We start from the raw sequence: 22,804 nt of genomic DNA on the forward strand, positions 1-22,804 counted from the left end.
GGTTATTATATATGCAAATTTGTCTTAGTCAATTAGTTGCTGTATCATCAGTGGTTGCTCAGAATTTAACTTAGTTTAAATATTGAAACAATGTTGTGACTTATACATCCTATTGATAACATGACGGCAACTCAATTTGTTAATTCTCGCTACCTGCAATACAATTCTACACATCACTGTGGAGTCAAATGGAACGAAGTCGAGCGACAACGCGTTCTAATGTCAACAACTACACTTCCGGTCAGCTATGCTGATACACAGGAATGTTTCTTTCCCATTTTCAGTTGTAGACATCTCTTGTAATTTTGCTCTGGAAAGATACTGTACATATTTAGATTTCCCACCTCCATAATTATATGAGCTTAAAACTTGTGTTTATCTTATTTGTTACAAATTAAACTGTTTGGAAGAAACATTCACGTGTATTGACATAGGCGACCAGAAGTGTAGGTGTCGACAAATGCAAGCGCGGTCGCGAGACTGCGTTCGATTTGACTCCTTAGCGATGCACAGAATTGTATGATAGCGAGAATTAAAAGCATATCATAATTTATATATAGACATCATGCCATATCATTACGTCATAATCTACTTCTAGTTTTCTTTTTATTGGGTGTATACCTGTCGTCATTGTTTTGGTAAATAAAAACCAAATAAATACACATCTATGTGTAAAATCGTACTTATCATACACATACCAACATACCTGTTACTTGTCTGTGAATACAGATTTGAAATCTTAGCTAATTTACAGGCATTGCTTATTTCACATACTCTGTTACAGAATCTGTATAGGTCATGTTACAGACATGTCCTCTTGGCTTTCTACCAAAGCAAACATACACATCAAAGTAAATACCATGTATAGTAAATACAAACTATAAATAATCAACAAAATAAGAAAAAAGGGATGTGTTTACAGATAGGTAGTTTTCCTTTGGTCTTTGGGGTATTTTTTATACTTCTGCCCAAGGGACAAATAGGCAAAGTATTAGATGTCTCACATTAAGTCAACAAAATAAAGGTGCATCATGCATTATGTACGATCAATGATCTCATCCCATGTATGTAATACCCTACACAACTTTCCCAAAAGTGTTTCATTAATTCAGCAGGACAAGATGTCTAATACCACACCCCAAGAGACAAAGATGACTCAATTGATATCACACCGTTGACAAAACAGCTATCCAATATGTACTTTTATCATTCTTATATCTAATTTGCTGTTGAATTCTGCTTTACCTTGGCTTTGCAATCTGAAGCTGCCTCCGAGCACTTTCAATCTTGATTAACAGGAGTTACAGTGAATCATAACATATTAATCATAATGAAAGATCTTCTCTGACGGCAACGTGTATAATTTATGTCATATAGAACATTGACCTTTTTTCTGTGAGGTTTACAATCTTGTAGTTTACGGATTTAAGGTGTATTACTTCTGGGAATGAGGGATAACTTTAAAGTAAGAGATATGCTATCTGTTAATAATCTATATAAGAACAGAATTGCTTATGAAACCATAGGTTATATGTACATGTAAAGCCCAACAAATCTCAGGACTCAATAGATTATAGATCTAGTAGAGGGATTACAATATATTATGTGCTGTTACAATATGAATATTGCAAGCAGTGTCCAACTGAAGATTGTACTCTGGTATATCAAGTCAGATCGAACTTAGCTATGCTAGAGTTTCCACATGAGTTTCGAGTTCTACACAGACTAGCAGACAAATGAAACGTGGAATTGGACTAGGTTGGGTGGCAGTTGAATTCAAAATTTCTACAAATTACTCGATAATATATTAAATTGTTTCAATATACATCGAAAGGCTTGCTTAGTTCGTAATTCCGTTTTATTAGAGCGTATGAAACAGCTTTGACCATGGATACCAGGATAATTTCAAGAAAAAATATAAAACTGGTCACGTAATACTTTGCAAATTCGTACGAGAAGACAAGTAGCTTTGAAGTGACCGCGAATGTTGTACAGCTATTTTGCCAACGGTACATGATATCAATTTAATCTTTGTGTCTTAGGTTGCGCTATTACACATTGTGTGCATAATGGTGCAAATTATAATATGACTCTATCCTTAGATCTGTAGATGTATTAGCACACGTAGATAATCGTATGACATTCACAACATTAACACTAAAAATATGTAAAACAAGTGCCACTTGCTTCTTTTCCACATAGTTTTCGATAGAAGTCCGAGTTGTAGGGTTTTGGAAAACGTATAAAAATACAAAAAGAGTTATTACATAAGCTTAAACAATTATTATGCTACGCAGCATCATTTTATTCATAGAAAATATTTTTTTCAAAACACCTTGATACCCTTTCAGATGTTATACAGTCGATGGAATGGTAAGCACACGGCGTTCAAATATCTCTCTACAATAGCAAGTATTGCTATTCCATGTCCGAAAGCTGAAAAACGTATCTCGATTTGATATCTACAAAATAAATTGACATTCATACATATTCATACAGACTGTCCGTTGTTTATAATGCATCATAGCAAGGAAAGACGTTAACATCATTTATGTCACTGAAAAAGCCGTGTATAAAACCCGTAAGTAAATACCACATAAAACAAAAGTTCAAATTCCAAACAACTACATTTCATCACTTTATTTTATTAAATTTACAAACGATCTTAAATATGAATTACATGTACTATTTGCCATAAACTAGTCAATTGTTGTCCCACAATAGAAACAGAGTGGTAGAGAAATGCATCGCAAATGTTGTTTAATGTATTTTTTACAGCTGCCAATATCCGTACCGGTAAGATATACGCTGCCATTATCCACCTTGCAAACCATTTATCCTTTATTTGCTCTTCCTGTACTAGCATGACAAGGAAACTACTTTATGTTAATTCATTCAAGGTGAAATTGATTAATCTACACTTGTCTTGCCATATATGATGATTATATATATATATGAAAGAAGACGAGTCTGATATTACATTGTGGATTCACACTACGGACCGTTTCACCAGTTTCCACAATGTAATATCAGACTCGTCTTCTTTCATTTTTATGTATGATAGCTCTCCAAGGTGATCGAGCACTCTACTCGGCGAAAGAAGAATGAAATTATATATATATATTGCATCGTCTAGAAATGTCAATCCATATGCATAACAAAGCATGAGCAACTTTAAACTTCCTTATTCGTTAAAAGACATGTCGAGAGTGTGTTAAATTTTTTAGTCAGTCACATGCTGATCGGAAATCTTTTTTTCTCCAAGCCTTTTTCAATGCTCATCAGTTGAGTATGCTGTATACCCAAGTCTCTCCTCCATCACTTCACGTCGTCATGTATATTTCAAATGTTGAAACAATAATCCGATGAACACAGGTGCAGGAGGCAGTGTAGCTCGGATGATATATAGAAGATTAGTTTCAAATCACGGAAGACTTTAATGGAACACAGTGGTACATAAGCGTGGCTTTGCCTTGTCTAAGAACACAACCTCGTAGATTTGATATACCTTTGTGCTACGATTAAGGGAATGCGGACATAGTGGTGAAAATAAAGCAACTGATAAATAAATAAAACTGATGTTGAATAGTTGGTGTAACCTTCTCAACTAAACTAAATACATAGCATGCAAAGATTTCCAATGATTCTTTTTTCAAACATATTAGTGAATGGACGAGGTGCTGAGAAACATAAAAGCACTTATATCGATTTATTCACGAGAATGCCCGAGGTGATGAAGCATCTTATATCAAGATTCATGGAAAAACAGACATTTCGTAGTTAAAACGTCTACACCACATTATTTCTCCTGACTGGAATTTTATGGTTCGATAATTTGATTGATTGGTTGATTAATCATAATAAAACTTTGCATATCACTCTTACCAATTCAAGGTTATCGGTCATCTAATCATTTTATGATATATATTTTTTAAATCTGTAAAGATAGCACTTTTTTCTTTGTTTTTCATGATACTAAAATAACCAGATCTAAAGTGAATGCCTCCCTTAAGGGCAAATTATAGGGTTTTGCTCCTACACACATTGTTTGAATTCATTCTTATTAAGATTCTTAATAAGAATTAGGAGCATTTCATTTAGGAGCAAAACCCTATAATTTGCCCTTACGGGAGACATTCAGTTAAATGTGCATAATTAATAATTTTCGGCAATTAGGCTATATCTTATTAATTATGCACATTTATCATTTGCCGAAAATTATTAATTATGCACATTTATCATTAAAAATAAAAACTATGACAACAGGCTTTATATGACATATGTGCTTTGTTATGGTATGTTGATGTCAGTGCCAAATTATACTGAATTTGAAACTTGCATTTTTAATATATAGCCTAATTACCAAAGCAAATCAACTGTGCAACTTACTTTTGCAAATTACTCCTAAAAACTAAGCAGACCTTAGAGATCAATTCATGCTAATTATTTTTGATGTATCTACCAAATCTTGCGGAATTTGAAGTATTGAAGTAAGTATGACTTCATTACTAAAAATCAGTAATTATGCAAATCACTCTTTAACACTAAAAACTAGGCCAACTGGCTGTATATGACATGTGCGCTTAGTTATGGTGATTTTTATGACACATAGACACATAGAAGCATAAGATAACACTCCCTTTAATAAGGGAGATAACAATAGTGGATCGTTGGTGAATTAAGATTTATCACGAATTTTGGCGATGGACGATTATGCGTAGACATGCACCTGTGACGTCACCATCTTGCAATCATGGCGATAAGGTTTTCAAATCCTGCCTTGGACGAAAAGACTATATTTTAGTTATTACAGATATACGAAAGTGTCGATTGAAACCTGATAAAGTGACCTCCGGCAAACATTTTGAAGATTATTACTAAATATGTTGTACGTATTATAAATATCTGATACTAGAGATTCGATTATATTTATTTCAGAAATCCGTTTCTCACTTTCTTTGTTTTGTTTCAAAAGTGTTTCATTTTTAATGTGTATTTGGACTGCCACGCATTGAATCTCGTCCATATGTATTTACTATTTTAAGAGTCAGGCGAAATGCTTCGGTTGATGGTGCGACGACAATAATTCGTCGACCAAACATCATAATATCTCACCCAACAATCACACATTTATGACACTACATCAGTCAACAACGCCAATAAATTTCAACAAATCTTGACAAACAGTGCAGTTAGTAGTTGATTGAAATGAATCCGTCAAAGAGGGAATTTGATCTCAGTGTAAGAATAAATGTGTCCCGTTTCAAGACAAAACACACAGTGTGATTTACTAGACATAAGGTCATGTGTACAATTGTGTACATTTCTAAAAAAAAAAGATAAATAAAAATATTTTCACTGTGATTACTAATGCTAGCCATAGGTTCAAATGTAAATTGCGTTGTGTACATTTCATGACAAAATACACAGTGTGATTACTAGCCATAGGGTCAAATGTAAATTGCGTTGTGTATATTTCATGACAAAATACACAGTGTGATTACTAGCCATAGGGTCATGTGTACATTGTTTTATGTACATTTCACTGGGGGGATGGGGTAATATATCCTAATCTATAAACCATTTGACATCATGTGACATCAAGACACAACTGTCATATATCATACCAGCACAATCAAACGACGTTGCAAAATATTGCAGAATCAGGGTGTGGATTATATGTTGCAGCATGTGGTGATCTTCCTTTTCGTTGTCTCAATGATAAACAAGTATTCGTAGAAGACACATTCTCTCAAATACTTTACAGCTATGTTGCTCAATTACAAAAAATACTAAAAAGGTGTCTGTGATATCTATATTACCTATATATGGACATGGTTTAAAAGAAATTGGCAACAAACAAATTAAATACTGCAAAGTGTAGACAAGAAATGGCTGGATTTTGTCAATTGACCCTGAAAGTCAAGGTCAAAGTTCAATGTCTTAAAAATAATAATAATAGAGGTAGGCACTTGAATGGAGTCTCTATGTATGATAGTTTTTGTAGTTATGCTGTAAACATTGATTTTTAACTACAAACATGGCCACCATTCGGTCAAATTTGCATATGTCGCAAAACGATGTGACGTGCATATGTCCCATATGACATGTCACCTTTGTGCCAGGTTTGAAAGAAATAGGATATTGCATGTCTGAGAATAGAAATGATGTATTACGGACGTATTTTTGTATTTTTTTTTGTATATGTAGTGCAATTGCGAACAATAGCCACTTCAGGAATAAATGACAAAGATATCTCCTAATTGGCCAAGCAAATTGGTTTGCTGCTGCTCAGAATAACAAAAAATGTAAGACGGCAAGGAATCTAAGAACAATTACAGGAAAATGGACATAGACTGGTTTAAAAAACACAACAACAGGTTTTCACCCTACACTTTACGAAAGTTGTAGATTGTACTTTAACGTGCATTGGGAATTGCACTCCGATACACGGGACCTCTATTTTACATCCTGTCCGAGGAACAAAAGTAAAGTATAAAAAGGAATCAAAAATACATGAGACATACAAGTGTACACATATCCATACGTTCTACAGATGAGGCAAAATGCATTGCTGGAAATCCATATATCGTATAGACGGAGCGAACCCATTATAATATATACACTAACATTTCGTTGGAACGAGGTAATCATATGTGCCTGTATCCAGACTTTGGGTCTCAGATATACATGGAGTAATTTTACAACGTTTCTAAAATACTGATTACTTTTCACAGTCCCTGCATTTAAGCAATATTTGATTCTGAGTGAAATGTAATCTCTTTAGAAGTTAATATATTCAAGATCTTGTTCGCAAATTTATTTGCTTTTCAAACTATGAATCCACGTATGTGAATTACCTGAGAAGCTCAAGGGTTCGATAAATAAAAAAGAACATCGGTTGAAAGTTGATCCTTTGAGCTATATTTCATATATGTCTCCCTTGATAATTCCTCTACAGCTCGAAGATGGAATCAACGAATGTCGACAGTCTTTGTCTTATAACAAATTATTTAGGTATGATAGTTGTTGTTTATGTCAAGAGACATTATTCATTATTCTTGCCAACGAGACAATATTCTTACATGTAAGGACAAAACACACGAGAGTTTTGATTGGTTTTACCTCCACCTCCACGTACTTTCCATATAGGAAACTGTAAATGCATTGAAGTGTGAAAGAAAGCAGACACTACCCTCTCTTGATACAAACTGACATTTTTTTCATAAATGTTACAAACGAAACATGTTCCGCCTGTGTGAGGACAAAGCACGAGGTTTGTATTGTTGTTCCTCCACGCATTGTCTGCATAGGAAAGTGTATAATGCACTAAAGTGTGGAGGAAAGTCGAGTCTGCCTTTTCTTGATACAAACTCACTATATGTTTTATACTGAAAAGAGAATTCAATAGTCAAACAGCCAATGCGTACCTTTCCCTTTGTTATCAGATTCTGAGCAGCAGCCTGGATGACCTATGACATAATTGGTAAATTCCATTGACTATGCAAATTATTCATGTTTTTCGGCAATTAGGCAATATTTTTTGGAATACATGCTTCAAATCTCATATAATTCAGTGTATACATTGGTGATAACAAAGTGCATGTGTCTTACAAAGATTGCTGATGTAGCTTTGAATGTTAATTACATTTGCATAATTCATGATTTTTTATAATTCTACAGTATCTTATAATTCAAGCTTAAAATCTCACATAAATGGTGTATATATTGATGATCAAAAATCATGTGTCCTATAAATATTTTTGATGAAGCTTTGAATTGAAATTCAAATTGGCATAAGTAGTGATTTTCAGTTACAGGTTAAAGATTTTGAAATGTCATATAATTTGTGGACATTGATAACAAAGTGCATGTTTCCTACAAAGCTTGCTGGTTTTTATCTTAATGAACTATTTGCATAATTAGCGAAATTTACCAATTAAGGGATGTAGCAATTACATTAAGGATCGTGTATTACGTATACGGTAGTTCAGAATCTCGCTCCCTGTTGTAATATGTATTGGAACTAATCAAATGATCTCTTCAGTGTACACCCTGTTAATATTCTCAGTCCCTTAAATTTTAAATCTGGTTTTATTTAGTCTAAGCTGATAAAACATGGCTTTATGACAAGATGGATGACTTTCAGCTCGGTATCGTCATGGTGACGTCAGAGGGGTGTCGCTATGGTGACATTGTCCTGTCAAGACCAACTATGAGGTGACATTTAGCTTTAAGTGCAATATGCCAAACACTTCTTAGACTTATTGTAAGTGTATACTTCTTATAAGGAGAGTAAATTAGTCATTTCATTGTTAACAAATAATACTTGCGGAGCAAATTGTAGATAATTATGTCATCGGAAGGTTTAAACCGTAAGTAGGGATTTCATGACGTGACGGCCCGTTCGGAATTACCTTACCTCGACTCAGACACATTAACGAAATATATGAGATTAAGGAGCAGAAAGCGCTATCTGCATATCTGTAAATCTCCTTCGTATTGGCGTTGACAGAATTGTAGAGATTTTCGATAGCACCTCTCTCGGTCGTGACTTAGTGGAGAATTATTGGAATTTGACCAATGCTCAGGCAGAAAAGAAATTGTGTGGTTCCGATTACATTCAATTTTAGAATATGTGGGGTAGGTAGATTTTTTATCTTATTTTTTTAATGTTTTTTTTCATATGTGAGTGTCTAGCTCAGGTAGTTATGTTTTCCGTTGTTTTCCGTATGGTCTCTGTGTTATTGGTTTCTTCTTATCATATGTACAGCCATTACAGATTGGAAGAAAAGTTTGTCTTTTTAAGTTGATTTCAGTTTCTTGACTTCACGATCTATCTATCTATCTATCTATCCATCCATCCATCCATCCATCCATCCATCCATCCATCCATCCACCCAGCCATCCACCCAGCCAGCCACCCAGCCAGCCACCCACCCAGCCACCCACCCACCCATCCATCCATCCATCCATCCATCCATCTATCCATCTATCTATCTATCTATCTATCTATCTATCTATCTATCTATCTATCTATCTATCTATCTATCTATCTATCTATCTATCTATCTATCTATCTATCTATCTATCTATCTATCTATCTATCTATCTATCTATCTATCTATCTATCTATCTATCTATCTATCTATCTATCTATCTATCCATCCATCCATCTACCTATCTATCTATCTATCTATCTATCTATCTATCTATCTATCTATCTATCTATCTATCTATCTATCTATCTATCTATCTATCTATCTATCTATCCATTTCTATCTATCTATCTATCTATCTCCTCCAATGCGTAAGAAAAAAGTTTAGGGTCGGCGTGAAAAACTAGGTGGTGTCGGATAACTGGAACTAAACTTTCTGTATTAGGCCTCATCTTTGTACTTAGGACGGAGGTTAAGCTATGTAGGAGGTTAAGCTATGCTGTGGATTTTTAGTAAAGCGATATACATGATTTTAAAATGGTAAGTAGTACATACATATCACGAGATTTAGGAATAATGTGGTCGGCAAAATGACAAAGTAGGCAACAGTTTTGATCACCGGATATACAGATAGCAGACTGTGTGTTATTTTGACACAGTTAAATGGAGAAAACAGGAGTACTGTCAAGATTGCACACAGTATGTGTCATATAATTTACGTTTGTCGGCTTTGCTACCTGAACTCAGCTATCTGAGAATGATGAGAGATGGCATGTGCGCCTTATCTATGTAAATTAACAGATTTCAAGATGAGGAAAAAGAGAGAAGTGTTGACATGATTGATACCTTATGCATGCATTGTACATGTAAAAAATTCTCTGAGGACACCAGTTCACGGATTTTAGTTTGTAGCCACTCTTCAGTATGTTTTCTTACTTTTCCGTCGTATGTGTTATGGGCGAGAATCATACATTAACTGACTCATCTCAGAGTCGCTAGATTATCAAAACAAGGAAAGGAATAATAATAGCAGAATTACAGATACATGAATATCAATATTTCTCAAAAATATTCACTTTCTTTTAATTTTAGAAACTACAACACCAATACTCATTGGACACATGTTAAGTATTTTCGAAAGGTGTATCCAACGAGCATCGGATGCCTATAAATCAAAGATTGTTTAGTATTATTATTATAGTAACAGTTGACATTAAATCATATGTAGTGAACATTAATATAACAGAACTCCCATGACACGTGAGTACCATTGTGGCGTATATATAAATTGCACTCGATTAGTTTATTTACACGAGTACTCGAGGTGTTCTATGTGGCCTTGGCCATACTTACACGAGTATTATAGGTGACGATGTTACAGAAAACATTTTGACTACGTATCTACACCCACCCATAGTATAAATACCATGGCTACCCACTTTAACACTCATGCGGCAAAGATTTATGTTATCATAATATATCTATCCATTGTAAATAAAAAATACACGTGATTTGCTGTAAAAATCGCGCGCTCATTTGCATAATATTTCCTCTATTGTGCTATTGTGCCAATTGATTTGCACGTCCACTGATGCAAATAATCTCTGATACATATCCCAGGTATTGTTTACATTATATAATATTCTCAGTTTTGCAGTCTATGATAACTGGAGATATTCTCAGTTAGTCTACACACTGAATTGTATTATATGCAAACGAAGTCTATAAGTGGCAAAGACAGGTGACTACGACAAAGCTAGGTAATCTGTGCAATGCATAGTACTATGAAACCCTTTCTATTTTGAGCTTCGGTCAGTTGAAAATAAAATATCTTGGTAGTTTGTACAGTGTATAGTTTTCGCGCCAACATTGTCTACATAATCAGTGACAGTAGGTACAGTTGACTTCAAATCTTCTCGGTAGTCTACACAATAAGTAACATATTATTCAAGAGTATTTGAGATCCGTTTGTAGACAAAGTGAAACAGATTTAAGAGTCTGTTATAATCAAATTTACCTGTCTAAAATTGTTGTAAAATGTATTAAAGTGTAATATGTACTTATAATTTACGCCACTAAATACTGAAGGCTCCCTAACTTACACCACTAAATACTGAAGGCTCCCTAACTTACTCCACTAAATACTGAAGGCTCCCTAACTTACTCCACTAAATATTGAATATCACCATACAGTGAGAGCATACCGTGATATAATTTAGTATTGCAATGTAAAATATATCGCTGATTAAGATGAACAAAATAAATTAACGTGAAGCTGGTCTTATCATCTTAGCTTCTTTCTTTATGCTTAGCTAAAAACCATGTTCACCAATTCTGTATTATGCGCGCGACCTCTCTAAATAGAGCAATAGGAATTTGCAATATATCTCTATAGCAGCTCACTGTACACCGGGACGAGGCCATTGTTTCAAGCGGCATGAAGCTTCTTACATTTTTTATTTCCTCATAATTCTTCGCTGCAGTCAATAACAAGCCTCTTCCAAGTCAGATTTGCCACTTTTATAGCTCTGTATGTTAGAGAGGTCATGCGATGTAAGGTGCTTGAACATGACGGCTCTAAGGTGCTTGGGCATGACGGCTCACTCGTCTAAGCACACAGATAATCATCAAAGATCAGATTAAGCCTCGGCCTTATTTCAAACCTTGGTGTATAGAAAAAATAAGGGCGATTTTACACATAAGACAGTGAAAATATTTCATTATACATCAACAATGTCATGGACTATTCGTATATGTTATCAATAAGACGTACAATATATTTGCATTCAGATTTGATTTCTTATGGAAATTATAAGTATACAGTACTTGTTTGTATGCTGTGTGTTTAATTTCGTCATCTGTAACATGATATTGCAAGAGAATGTAACAATAACTCCCATGTAATGTGTCATAACATATAGTATGATTTTAAATTAAATATATAATTGTCCAATAACTAAATCTACATTTCTTTCCTAATATTGACTTCATAGCGTTTACCTACACAGTTCATCTTTTGATGAGGTCAAATTCCTAAGCTGAATCTATGCTATGGATTTTAGAAAAGAATTTGATATGGACGCCTTATAAGCTTCAACGACATTTTACAACTTGTTATACTGTATTCTGTTCTTTTAATGTAATTATGTAATGTCATACATACTGACCTGTGTCATAAAGACAACAGTAAACCTCTTCATATTTAACCTTTCCCCCTTCTTTTATCTATGGCATATTTTTATTGTTCCATTATGGAAAAGTCTTGTGTGTGGAATTAGAATGCTACAGTGCCAGTGAAGAGAACATTAGAATTCTTTTATCACTCGTCTGTGCTCACTTAATATTGCAGGTCTCAGCTGGTAGAGAGTGTACTATTCCGCCAAGGTGCACACTTAGAATTTGTTATTTTGAATAAACGCAAATGGCTTCCCATCCCTAAATCACATATGGTGCTTTACAATTAACTACTGATCACACATTAACAGTCTACGGGCATATCATGATGATAGCTGGAAGAGTCAAGTGACAATGTGAATATAGAGTAGTTGTTTCCAAAATCGCTGCTTGGAAACTTGAATAGAACACATCCTCGCTAGTTTGGATTTTCATCTATAAAGGACATAGACCACATTTTTTTTCTGTGACATTCTTTTTCAATTAATTAATTAGTTCTGTTATAATACTAACTACAACATGTTTACCTTAAAATTGTTACTGTTAACCTTAAATCTTTCACATAGCAGTTTAGGAAAATTGAATTACTGATTTCATGAAAAGTAATGTTTCGGTGCACCCAAATATTGCCGTTGACATCAGAGTCGCAGAGCAAATATTTATGAATAAACTTGCTAATTAGATATGGAGAAATTGTACCGATTTTATGACAAAAAGTGGTCACACCTATGAACACACTTCATTTGAAATGTTTTTTTATTATAATAATAATAATAATAATAATAATAATAATAATAATAATAATAATAATAATAATAATAATAATTGTTGTTGTTTTTGTTGTTGTTTTTGTTGTTGTTTTTGTTGTTGTTGTTGTTGTTGTTGTCACACATAAACGGAGAGTAATGAAAACAACAACTGGGATAGAAAGTCACTCTCGTAATACGTCGTTTTGAAAATACCTCAAGTAGAAGGACATACGACATCTCGTCGTGAGAGTAAATGCGAACGCTAGCAAAAACCATCTCCAAACCAAAGGTGTCTTCGGGGGTAGGCTTATCCTCTTGAATATTTTGTCTGTATTAGTTTTAGTGTTCATGTTTTGCATGTGAGCGCACGTCATGACTCATTTAGTAGCAATTAGTATAACTAATAAACGTTCTCTCCCACCCCATCCCATCCCGTCACACGTACGTTCTAAGTGTAAAAGCAGTACAGTACCTACTAAACTAACTTCAGAGTCGAGGACGGAGTTGACTTTGGTAGAACGTCGTGAAAGTGGAGATGATATTTCAGCATTTCCCCATCACGTGCAAGTGTTTTCAAACATGAAGCTGTAGTCACCGCTTCACGCTATTTAAGATTTACTAACACAGTGGCAGCATCTTTCAACGTAGATTGTTATCTTGAGTAGATAACATCTTCTCACCTAACTTGATACTCTTTCTGGTGAAAAGAAGTGTCAGATATGATATCAAGATAGCCGTATTATCACCTTAACAAGGCATCTATTATTCATGCATTGTATTTGCACTTAGCCTAGTTACTATTTTCCTCATTACGAATGTTATCATTTAAATGACGGTACGTGGTATGATCTGAAAGCGTGTTTTATTTACCGCAATTATCAGATTTTACTTTATTGGGATAATTTGTACATCGACAATGGAGACTACTCAAATCGTTATTTGTGGTGATAGATTGTAGACATCAATTAATCAGATTGGTTACTAAATATATCCAAATGTCCTCTCTAGATAATTGTTGAATGTAGTTTTCAAAATGCGTTTTCGTTTTATGCATCAAAGATTTGGTTACTTGTCGGCCTATCACATTGCATTGTGTTATTTCCATTCAGAGTCAATTTAACTTGGATACGTTAAATTAATGTCAAGCAATTGATCAATTACCATAAACTTGTCTGTACAGTGCAAATTCTATCAGATGGAATTGTCGCTTGCGATTATTATACATACATTTATGCATTAGAAAGTTTATTGAATTTTGACTTGTATCTTAATGTGTTTATGTTACCAGGTATGAACGAACCTCAAAATCAAAGAATTCCCTTGCGAGTCGTATTTGAATGTGTTCATCTAAAGATGACAATATTCATTTGTAATCGCACATGCGCAGTTTTGAAACGATATTTGCATCGTTAGTTTAACGTCAGTGTATGCCAAAACTTTGACCATTTCACAATGGGTTTCTAGAGCAGAAGTCTGAGTAGAGATTATTTCTGAGACTTCTACTAGCCGACAGTTATAGATATCTTGATTGATAACGTTGTGATCAGAGGGTCCCATACCAGATTGCCATCAACGATCACGAAAATATCATTTTAACAAAAGAATATTCCGGGTTAAGTCATTCGGGATTTCAACGGTTCATGATGTTAACAGCAACAATTACCGTTCTGATTTTATTGATAACCTGCAGTTTGACGGAGGAGAAAGAGCCTTCTCATGATGCTCACGATATGAAATCTACAACGTTCTTCTTAGATGTGCTGTTGGAGAAATATGACAGACGTTTGCGACCCAACTTTGACGGTAAGTTGAGTCTATGAATGTTCAGATTGTATTTATTGTGCAACTCGTTACGTTGTTCCAGTTTTTATCATGAATTTAACGGAGTCTTCATCTATCACAGAAGAAGTCAATATATTGGAACATGTAGTTTTGTGGTTAAAAGATAAATATTTATGACAGATTGATTTTCCCGCAAAAGTAGTTCATTTAATCTAGTACGTAATCCAGAAATTTCACCTTTACGTTTGAACAATGCATCTACTGTCGTTTGAACAATGCATCTACTGTCGTTTGAACAATGCATCTACTGTCGTTTGAACAATGAATCTATTGTCGTTCGAACAATGTATCTACTGTTGTTTGAACAATGTATCTACTGTCGTTTGAACAATGCATCTATTGTCGTTTGAACAATGCATCTACTGTCGTTTGAACAATATATCTATTGTCGTTTTGAACAATGTATCTATTGTCGTTTGAACAATGTATCTGCTGTCGTTTGAACAATACATCTACTGTCGTTTGAACAATGTATCTATTGTCGTTTGAACAATGTATCTACTGTCGTTTGAACAATGTATCTATTGTCGTTTGAACAATGCATCTACTGTCGTTTGAACAATGCAACTACTGTCGTTTGAACAATGCAACTACTGTCGTTTGAACAATGTATCTACTGTCGTTTGAACAATGCATCTATTGTCGTTTGAACAATGCATCTACTGTCGTTTTGAACAATGTATCTATTGTCGTTTGAACAATGTATCTGCTGTCGTTTGAACAATGTATCTACTGTCGTTTGAACAATGTATCTATTGTCGTTTGAACAATGTATCTGCTGTCGTTTGAACAATGTATCTACTGTCGTTTGAACAATGCATCTACTGTCGTTTGAACATTGTATCTACAGTATATTTCCAGAGTTCGTTGCTTCTGTGTTATGAAATAACTTCACTCTTTTGAATAACAATCGTACACAACTGGATTTATGAAGTAGTAAATGTATTAATTTGAAATCGAAATTGTCGCTGAAATACGATGACAAAACAGTGACGTAATCACTTTATTTTTAAGGTCCGCCAACGGATATTTTTGTTGATATTCACATCAGCAGATTTGACAGTATTAAAGAAGTAACGATGGTAAGTAGAATATCAAGTTTTATACTAGGCAAGCCCTTTCAGAAAATACAACTGGCGCCATACTTCCTTGATGATTTTGACTTCTAATATCTAGGTTGTACCATCATTAGGGCTCTTCAGATTGATGGATAAAGTCATGGTATCTTCGTCCCTTGAGAGCTGCACGTGAGGTTAACTTAAACAGACTGCCTGACGTATTAATTAAACGTATGGTGGATTCCATTAGGTTCACCAGAGGCTGCTTTATAACCTACAATTTGATAAGTCACATAAAGTAATTGACTGTAACATATCAAAACCATTACCATTGTCATTGTCAATACCGAAAACCAAAGACAAGTAAGAAAATTGCTTGTCTGTGCGAAAACTTTTTGTGCTATCTTACACATTCTCCAATTGATCTTTAAGATTAATTCTATTTAATCACGTGAGTTATCTTGCATTGTTACTCACTTCCTGATTATCGTCTGATTAAACTTTGCCGTCATCGGAGAGAAATGATGTGATAGTACAAAATCTAAGTTTAGATACCATTACAATTTAAGAGCACAATTAATGTCGAGAGTCACCATTTCAGTTTTCTAAAATTTAAAGTGGAAGATAATTGTTCAATACTTTGTTTCTTGCTGGTTTCGAACCACTGAATATTCTTTGGAAGTGGGCCGACTGGTGCTTCCTAATAATTCACACAATCCTACACGTCACCTTTATGCTTACATGACGATGTAAGTTAACAACCTACACATTTTAAAGTCTTTGGGAGCAAAACGGAAAGGGACAGACAGACAGACAGACAGACAGACAGACAGACAGACAGACAGACAGACAGACAGACAGACAGACAGACAGACAGACAGACAGACACAGACAGACTAAAAGTGCGAAGTGGGGAAACCCTTCGGCAGTGGGTATACTAAAGGCACCATTACAAAATATCAGAAAGCAAAGTACGACGTTTTAAAAGGGTATGGATATCGTCCTGATATGACCTAAAGCTACAGCCAATCACCACCCTCTATGTTTTCTGCAATTATTAAATCGACATTGATTTGCCAAGAAGGTGAATTTAGCTAATATTGTGAACCTGTGGCGTTCACTTTGTACATCATCATATATTCCTAAACATAAACTAGGGGTGATAATCCCATGGTTTAAACTTATTAGCTTTAAGTTATTAAAAATGAGAATGTATGATAATAGCTCAATTAGTGTTGACGATTTGACTCTGGGATGTCGCCCATATGGCATTCTTATTTGACCTTTAGCAATCGTTGCTACCATCATTTAATACCAAGTCATGAGTCCAACTCAATAACCGTTGTTGTTATTATTATTATTATTATTGTTGTTGTTGTTGTTGTTGATGATGATGATAATGATGATGATGATGATGATGATGATGATGATACAATGAGAGTACTATTTAACTGGATATTTTCATTGATGTTAGTTTCCTTAACATAAAACCTATTTTTTGCGAAAAGAATCTGAATCGCATAGCAGCGCTAGATTTTGATAAAATATGCTGTGCCGCATCAAATGAAACGGACACTGTCCAAATGGGCTATAGGAATAAGTTCATCCACATAAGCGTCTGTCTATGCCCCCATCTATTCACAACTAATGTCTGAGCCCTGTCTTGGCTGATATTCTTTAGACTTAGCAAACTTCAAAATGAATTTTCATGCAAACAGAATGGGCAAATGTCGGCTATTTTTGCACCAAACTTCACAATTTGTACGTTTTTGAGAGAATTCATAAAATATCATGAAAAAAATTTATGGTCAAAGTCTGCGATTCGATTTTCAATGTCAAATGTTCTCCAAATCTAAGGTCTGGTTTTTTCTTATCAGCTAAATTTAATCCATATAATGTAAAGTCTGACTGTATTATGAAAGCCTAGTTTTTATGAAGTACAGGATGGGTGGGACCTCAAGTGGGGGAAAGGAAAGAACACGACCATACACAATAGGTCACATGTTTAACTCGAACAGGTCTTAGTAACGTAAAAGTAAAATGTAATGTTTGTACAACAAAACTGCTAGTTGACTAAATCTAAGAACTAGAATATGTAATTTCACAGAGTTCGACATAAGTCTGGATCTCTTTGTCTTGTGTTAAATCACGAACTTTTAACTGTCAGTCAGTAGATATCGCACAAAACACAAATCGTAGACTTTTCACACAGTTGAAATGTTCTGTCCCACACACGGTTCACAATCGAGATACTATGTTTAGCTTGTAAATGTTAGCAAGGTGTTCAGAATTTCTCCATACTGGATTCCTGTAGCATAGCACAGCCAAGTCGTATGTTCATCACAGCAAGAGCAGGCATTGCAGTTGTAACAGATGATATAAACAATTTTGATTCCTGACACCGTTGATCTGAATGATGAATTAATTATACTGTCATTGAATACATTAATTCCATTGTATAATTAATTAGTTTGTATTTGATTCCTGACATAGTTGATCTGAACTATGAATCAATTATACTGTCATTGAATACATTAATTCCATTGTATAATTAATTAGTTTGTATTTGATTCTTGATACAGTTGAACTGAATTATGGATTAATTATACTGCCACTGAATACATTAATCCCATTGAATAATTGATTAACTTTATTGAATTTTGTAATTCCTGATTTCGGAGTTGAATCGTACAAGTTACTGACTTTAAATCATTAGGATACATTGATACTTAACCTCTGATTTTGAGTACCTTGATTGGTGAATGAAGACTTTAGAACAATAATAGAATCTAGATTGAATTTATAGAGTGTTACGTTGGAATATCCCGAGTTTCCTACAAGTATTTCATTGAAGCGTTGCATTCTAAATTGAGATTTTGAGAAGCCGGTATCCTACCTCGACGAGACTCAGAATTCATTGGAAATTAATTTAAGTAGATGTTAGAATTTATTGTATTTAACTGAAGTATATGAATATTGAACTATTTATATACTTGGCATAAGTCATTAATCCATCAAAGCATACTGTCCAGATCGATTACGATTAATTGATAACACTTATTGTATTTATTAGATGTTTGATGTATGTAATTGTATGTATTGAGTATTTGTTTATGTATTCGTATCTCTTGTGCAGATTGTAAATATAGATGTGAACATTGCAAACTCAGACTTTGTGTGGTTGTCGTTTCTTCATAACTGTACACTTAACACTTGCATCCCAAACAAAGCCAACGGCGACACCTCATGCCCCAATATAAATTATTATATGCAACTGGTACTTGTTCATAGCTGGGCAACAGGAAATTGGTTACACAGTCCATAACTGGCCACATTGTCCATTTTATAGTATATGCAAATTCCGATTACTTGCTTCCCACCAACTCAGCCAATTGGTAGTCTATTATGCAAATTTACTACTAACCGATTTACATACAAAGTAAGCACTCACTCGTTTACATATAAACGAATGTCCATCCTACAGTTTCGTTGTTGTTGTTGTTGTTGTTGTTGTTGTTGTTGTTGTTGTGATGTAAACAATACGTATAGCTTTGCTGGCAATTTTGCTTTATTCGCTATTCCAAACTTTTGTACTTTTCAAGATCTAATGACTCAATCTAAAATTCGCTTGCTGGATAGTATACATCGATAGACCGAGATAATGGCTGGTAAGTTGCATGCACATCGACAGTTACATTTGTATATGACATCAACCCACGCAATATGTAAAATATGCAGGGTATCCTTAGGCAGGTTTCTTAAAACAATAATTTGTCTACTAGCGGGACATTCAATACTCAAAGTAAAATCCTTCCTGCGGGCATGGTTACCGTTAGTAATCCCCCTTGGGTGACATGAACGAAATACTAGCAACAGGGATCATATGAAAGTTGGAATATCGTACACGTAAAAGTCAGGGGAACTGATCCCATATGTCGGAAGAATGATAGTGTCAGGAGGAGAGGAACGGTGATAGAATAGGTAGTTTATTGTAACCCGATGAGTAAAGACGTGCTAGCACAGAAGATGTCATGCAGATTTGAAAAACTAAAAAAAGGAATAAATAAACATCTACCGAACCCCTTCGAGATTACAAGTCATCTTTTCCAAAATAAATTAGTATTATAATGAGGTTTAATGACAAATGGCAGAAGAAAAACACTGCAATAGCTGAGTCATTACAGAATAGCAGAGCCACAACAGACACTGTTTTGTAAAACAGAACCATACTGTTGTCACCGACAGTGTGTTACACTTGCACTACCATGATATAGTCGGTGTTTTGCAGCAAGCAGATATCGCTATAATGAATATTGAAGAATACAGAATACTGTGTACGCTTGTTGTATTGGAAATGAACCGATTCAATTGTACTGCCTGGTTTCCTTTTCATTGAATATGAAATAAACGTTACCACCAAGACCTTTTTAAAGGTGATTCAAAATGTTTACTTTTAGTACATTTTGATAGACAATAGGCTCGTGTAATGTATTGTATACAGAATACAGAGTGTTCCTCCCTATAGCTACTCATTGCTGAAAACACTGCCTCTAAAAATAATGACTATGTCATCACGATAGCTTGGGACTCGTTTATTTTACTGTGCTTAATACAACTGTACACACATCTTTATGTTCGGTGCAAGACTGCTTGCGCAAGTTAATCCCAACCTTCTGAAACAAACTGAAGAAAAGGGCACGAGGAATGATCTCCATCGCAAATCAACCATTTCATCTACTACAAAATAGTGTCGGCCATATTTGATTTATGCAAATTAAGCATTGTTCCACCACTTGGATTTTGGAGGGTTTTTGATATGTTATTATGTAGACATTTCTGAGATATGTGGTGAAAAAATAAATTCTGTTGCAATTAGTGACGGGTTGACCCATTTGTTTGGCATAAAATGACTGGACTGCACGGTACGGTAGAGGAAGAACTCGCAAAGGTATTAAACAATTCTTGTCTATAAAGATGTATGCTATATCCTTGAATTCACAACATTCCCAAAGGTGATTTTCCATATCACTTTACAGCTGCACTAATTGCAGTTGGAACGGTTGTAAAACTGTAACGTGTTGTTAAAAAATGTCTTACTTATGATATTGTACCTCCTAAACATATTGAATAACGTATTGGTAAACATATTTGTGTAGCAGTACACACACAGTATTTTGCAATATCCAATCAAATTGATTGTGGGTCCGCACCCCAATGATTCAAACTTATTATTACACTACGTATAGATTAAATAGACCTCAAATTACTATGACTTAGACAATTTTCAGTGAATATCATCTTGTTGATTGTCTGACCGAAAATGTGATACCGCAGTTACAGCTAGTGTAGGTTTACATTGAAGAAGAAATGCTAGTAATACAATTTGTGTAGTTCAATCAACCAAATAAAAATACATCTCAAGTAATCAGCGAAGCATGAAAACACTTTTACACTTTGTAGTTTACAGATTATTCCATGCCACATAACAAGTACTTGGTTTGTGTAGTCAATGACTCAATTTTCAACAATCATTTAAAGTGTTCTGTACGATTACATTAATTTTACATGTGTTTTTACTCAAACATGTTTAGACAGGAAAGTGAAAGCGCCCGTTCCACTCTCAGTCGGAGTGGTAAAAGTTTCCGCTTGCTCGTCCATATTAACCACTTTCCCATTTCTCTCTCGTACCATCAAAGTACCAGTCTCCTTCTAATTAAATGCTGGCCACTGCTTTCTCTCTCTCCTCCATTTAAGTGAGTACAGTAATAAGTTAGAGATCTAAAATGAAGTTTATCTCATCTTTTCAAATGTGGAGTTGTAAATTATTGAGAAAGGCCACACTATCCTATTCACGTGAAAGGTGTCATGAGTAATTTCTTTAACTTTTATTGTATGCAGGACTTCGGAATGACTATTTTTCTACGTATGCGTTGGAATGATCCTCGTCTCAGATTCAACAAGACATCACAGCACATTCCACCGTCAGCGTTCATGTTGGATAAAATATGGATACCAGATTTGTTTTTCACAAATGAAAAGGTTGCTTACTTTCACGATGTCACCAGAGACAACATTCTCCTTAGATTCTTTCCAAACGGTGATGTCCTTTACAGTGTTCGGTAAGTTTGACGTTAATTCTGACTTTAATGGGCAGGTCGTACAGCTAACACTGTTACTAGATCTTAATACCGGCCATATTTATATCATGAATCACAAAGAGGTTCCTGCCGGGGATTCCTGGCTGCAAAATTTAACTCTTTCCTAGGGTTTACGAACACACACACAAAATGGTCCGAACTGCAGTCTGAAGAAGAGACATGGGGGTGGGAGGGGGGGGTCTAAAAGTTGTTCCATTGCAAGCATATAGTTCAAAACATTGATGTAAAGTAACGTAAAGTCGACAACTTAGTATATTTCGATTAACCAAAATAAAAATAGCTCTTTTGTGCAAAACATATGATATTTATCCTTATCTTGAACTTCAAGTACAAGGTACAGTGAATTTTTACTTGTTTCTAAATCTATTAAACACTGGGATGTCGTTCAAGAGGTCACCATTAATTGCTAATGGATGATTGTCTAGGGAAACGTCATTCTTTTAGATTTGACCTTATATTTCAAGGTCAGATCGGTTTCGTACATATAGCTGGAGGAATTCAGCTTTGTACACGTATAATTTAATTGAAGTGTATCAAATTCAGCACAACGTGAATAGAACCTGAGAAACAATTCAGAACACAATCTTAGGATTGAATTAAGGAGTTAGAAGCTTACGTAGGTGGGTAACAATACCTGACACATCATCTATAAAAATGTTGGGTTCTCGTATAGCGCTTTCACAGTCCGTGCTCAAAGCGCTTTACAATTATTACACCTGGCTCGGATCACAACGGCACAACGGCCCTTTAGTTTTCCTCAACTCCCCGGGGAGCATACAATCTATGTACAAAAGTTACCATGATGAACAAATGACATTTTCTTAAAATAATAATCCACCACTACTGTCAATATTTTGTATCGTACTTTAATAGATAATACATAT

General features: G+C 34.7%; 1 protein-coding gene across 1 annotated transcript in view; it reads left to right on the forward strand.

Moving 5' to 3' along the window:
• LOC144443765 (glycine receptor subunit alpha-3-like) overlaps positions 1-22,804 on the forward strand; it is a 68,810-nt gene that overhangs the window by 39,875 nt on the left and 6,131 nt on the right. Inside the window, exons 2-4 of the mRNA XM_078133311.1 lie at positions 14,553-14,665; positions 15,719-15,786; positions 21,661-21,881. Coding sequence (XP_077989437.1) covers positions 14,553-14,665; positions 15,719-15,786; positions 21,661-21,881 — 402 coding nt within the window. The remainder of the gene's footprint in view (positions 1-14,552; positions 14,666-15,718; positions 15,787-21,660; positions 21,882-22,804) is intronic.

Source organism: Glandiceps talaboti, chromosome 12 (genome assembly GCF_964340395.1).
Source record: "Glandiceps talaboti chromosome 12, keGlaTala1.1, whole genome shotgun sequence".
NCBI lineage: Eukaryota > Metazoa > Hemichordata > Enteropneusta > Spengelidae > Glandiceps > Glandiceps talaboti.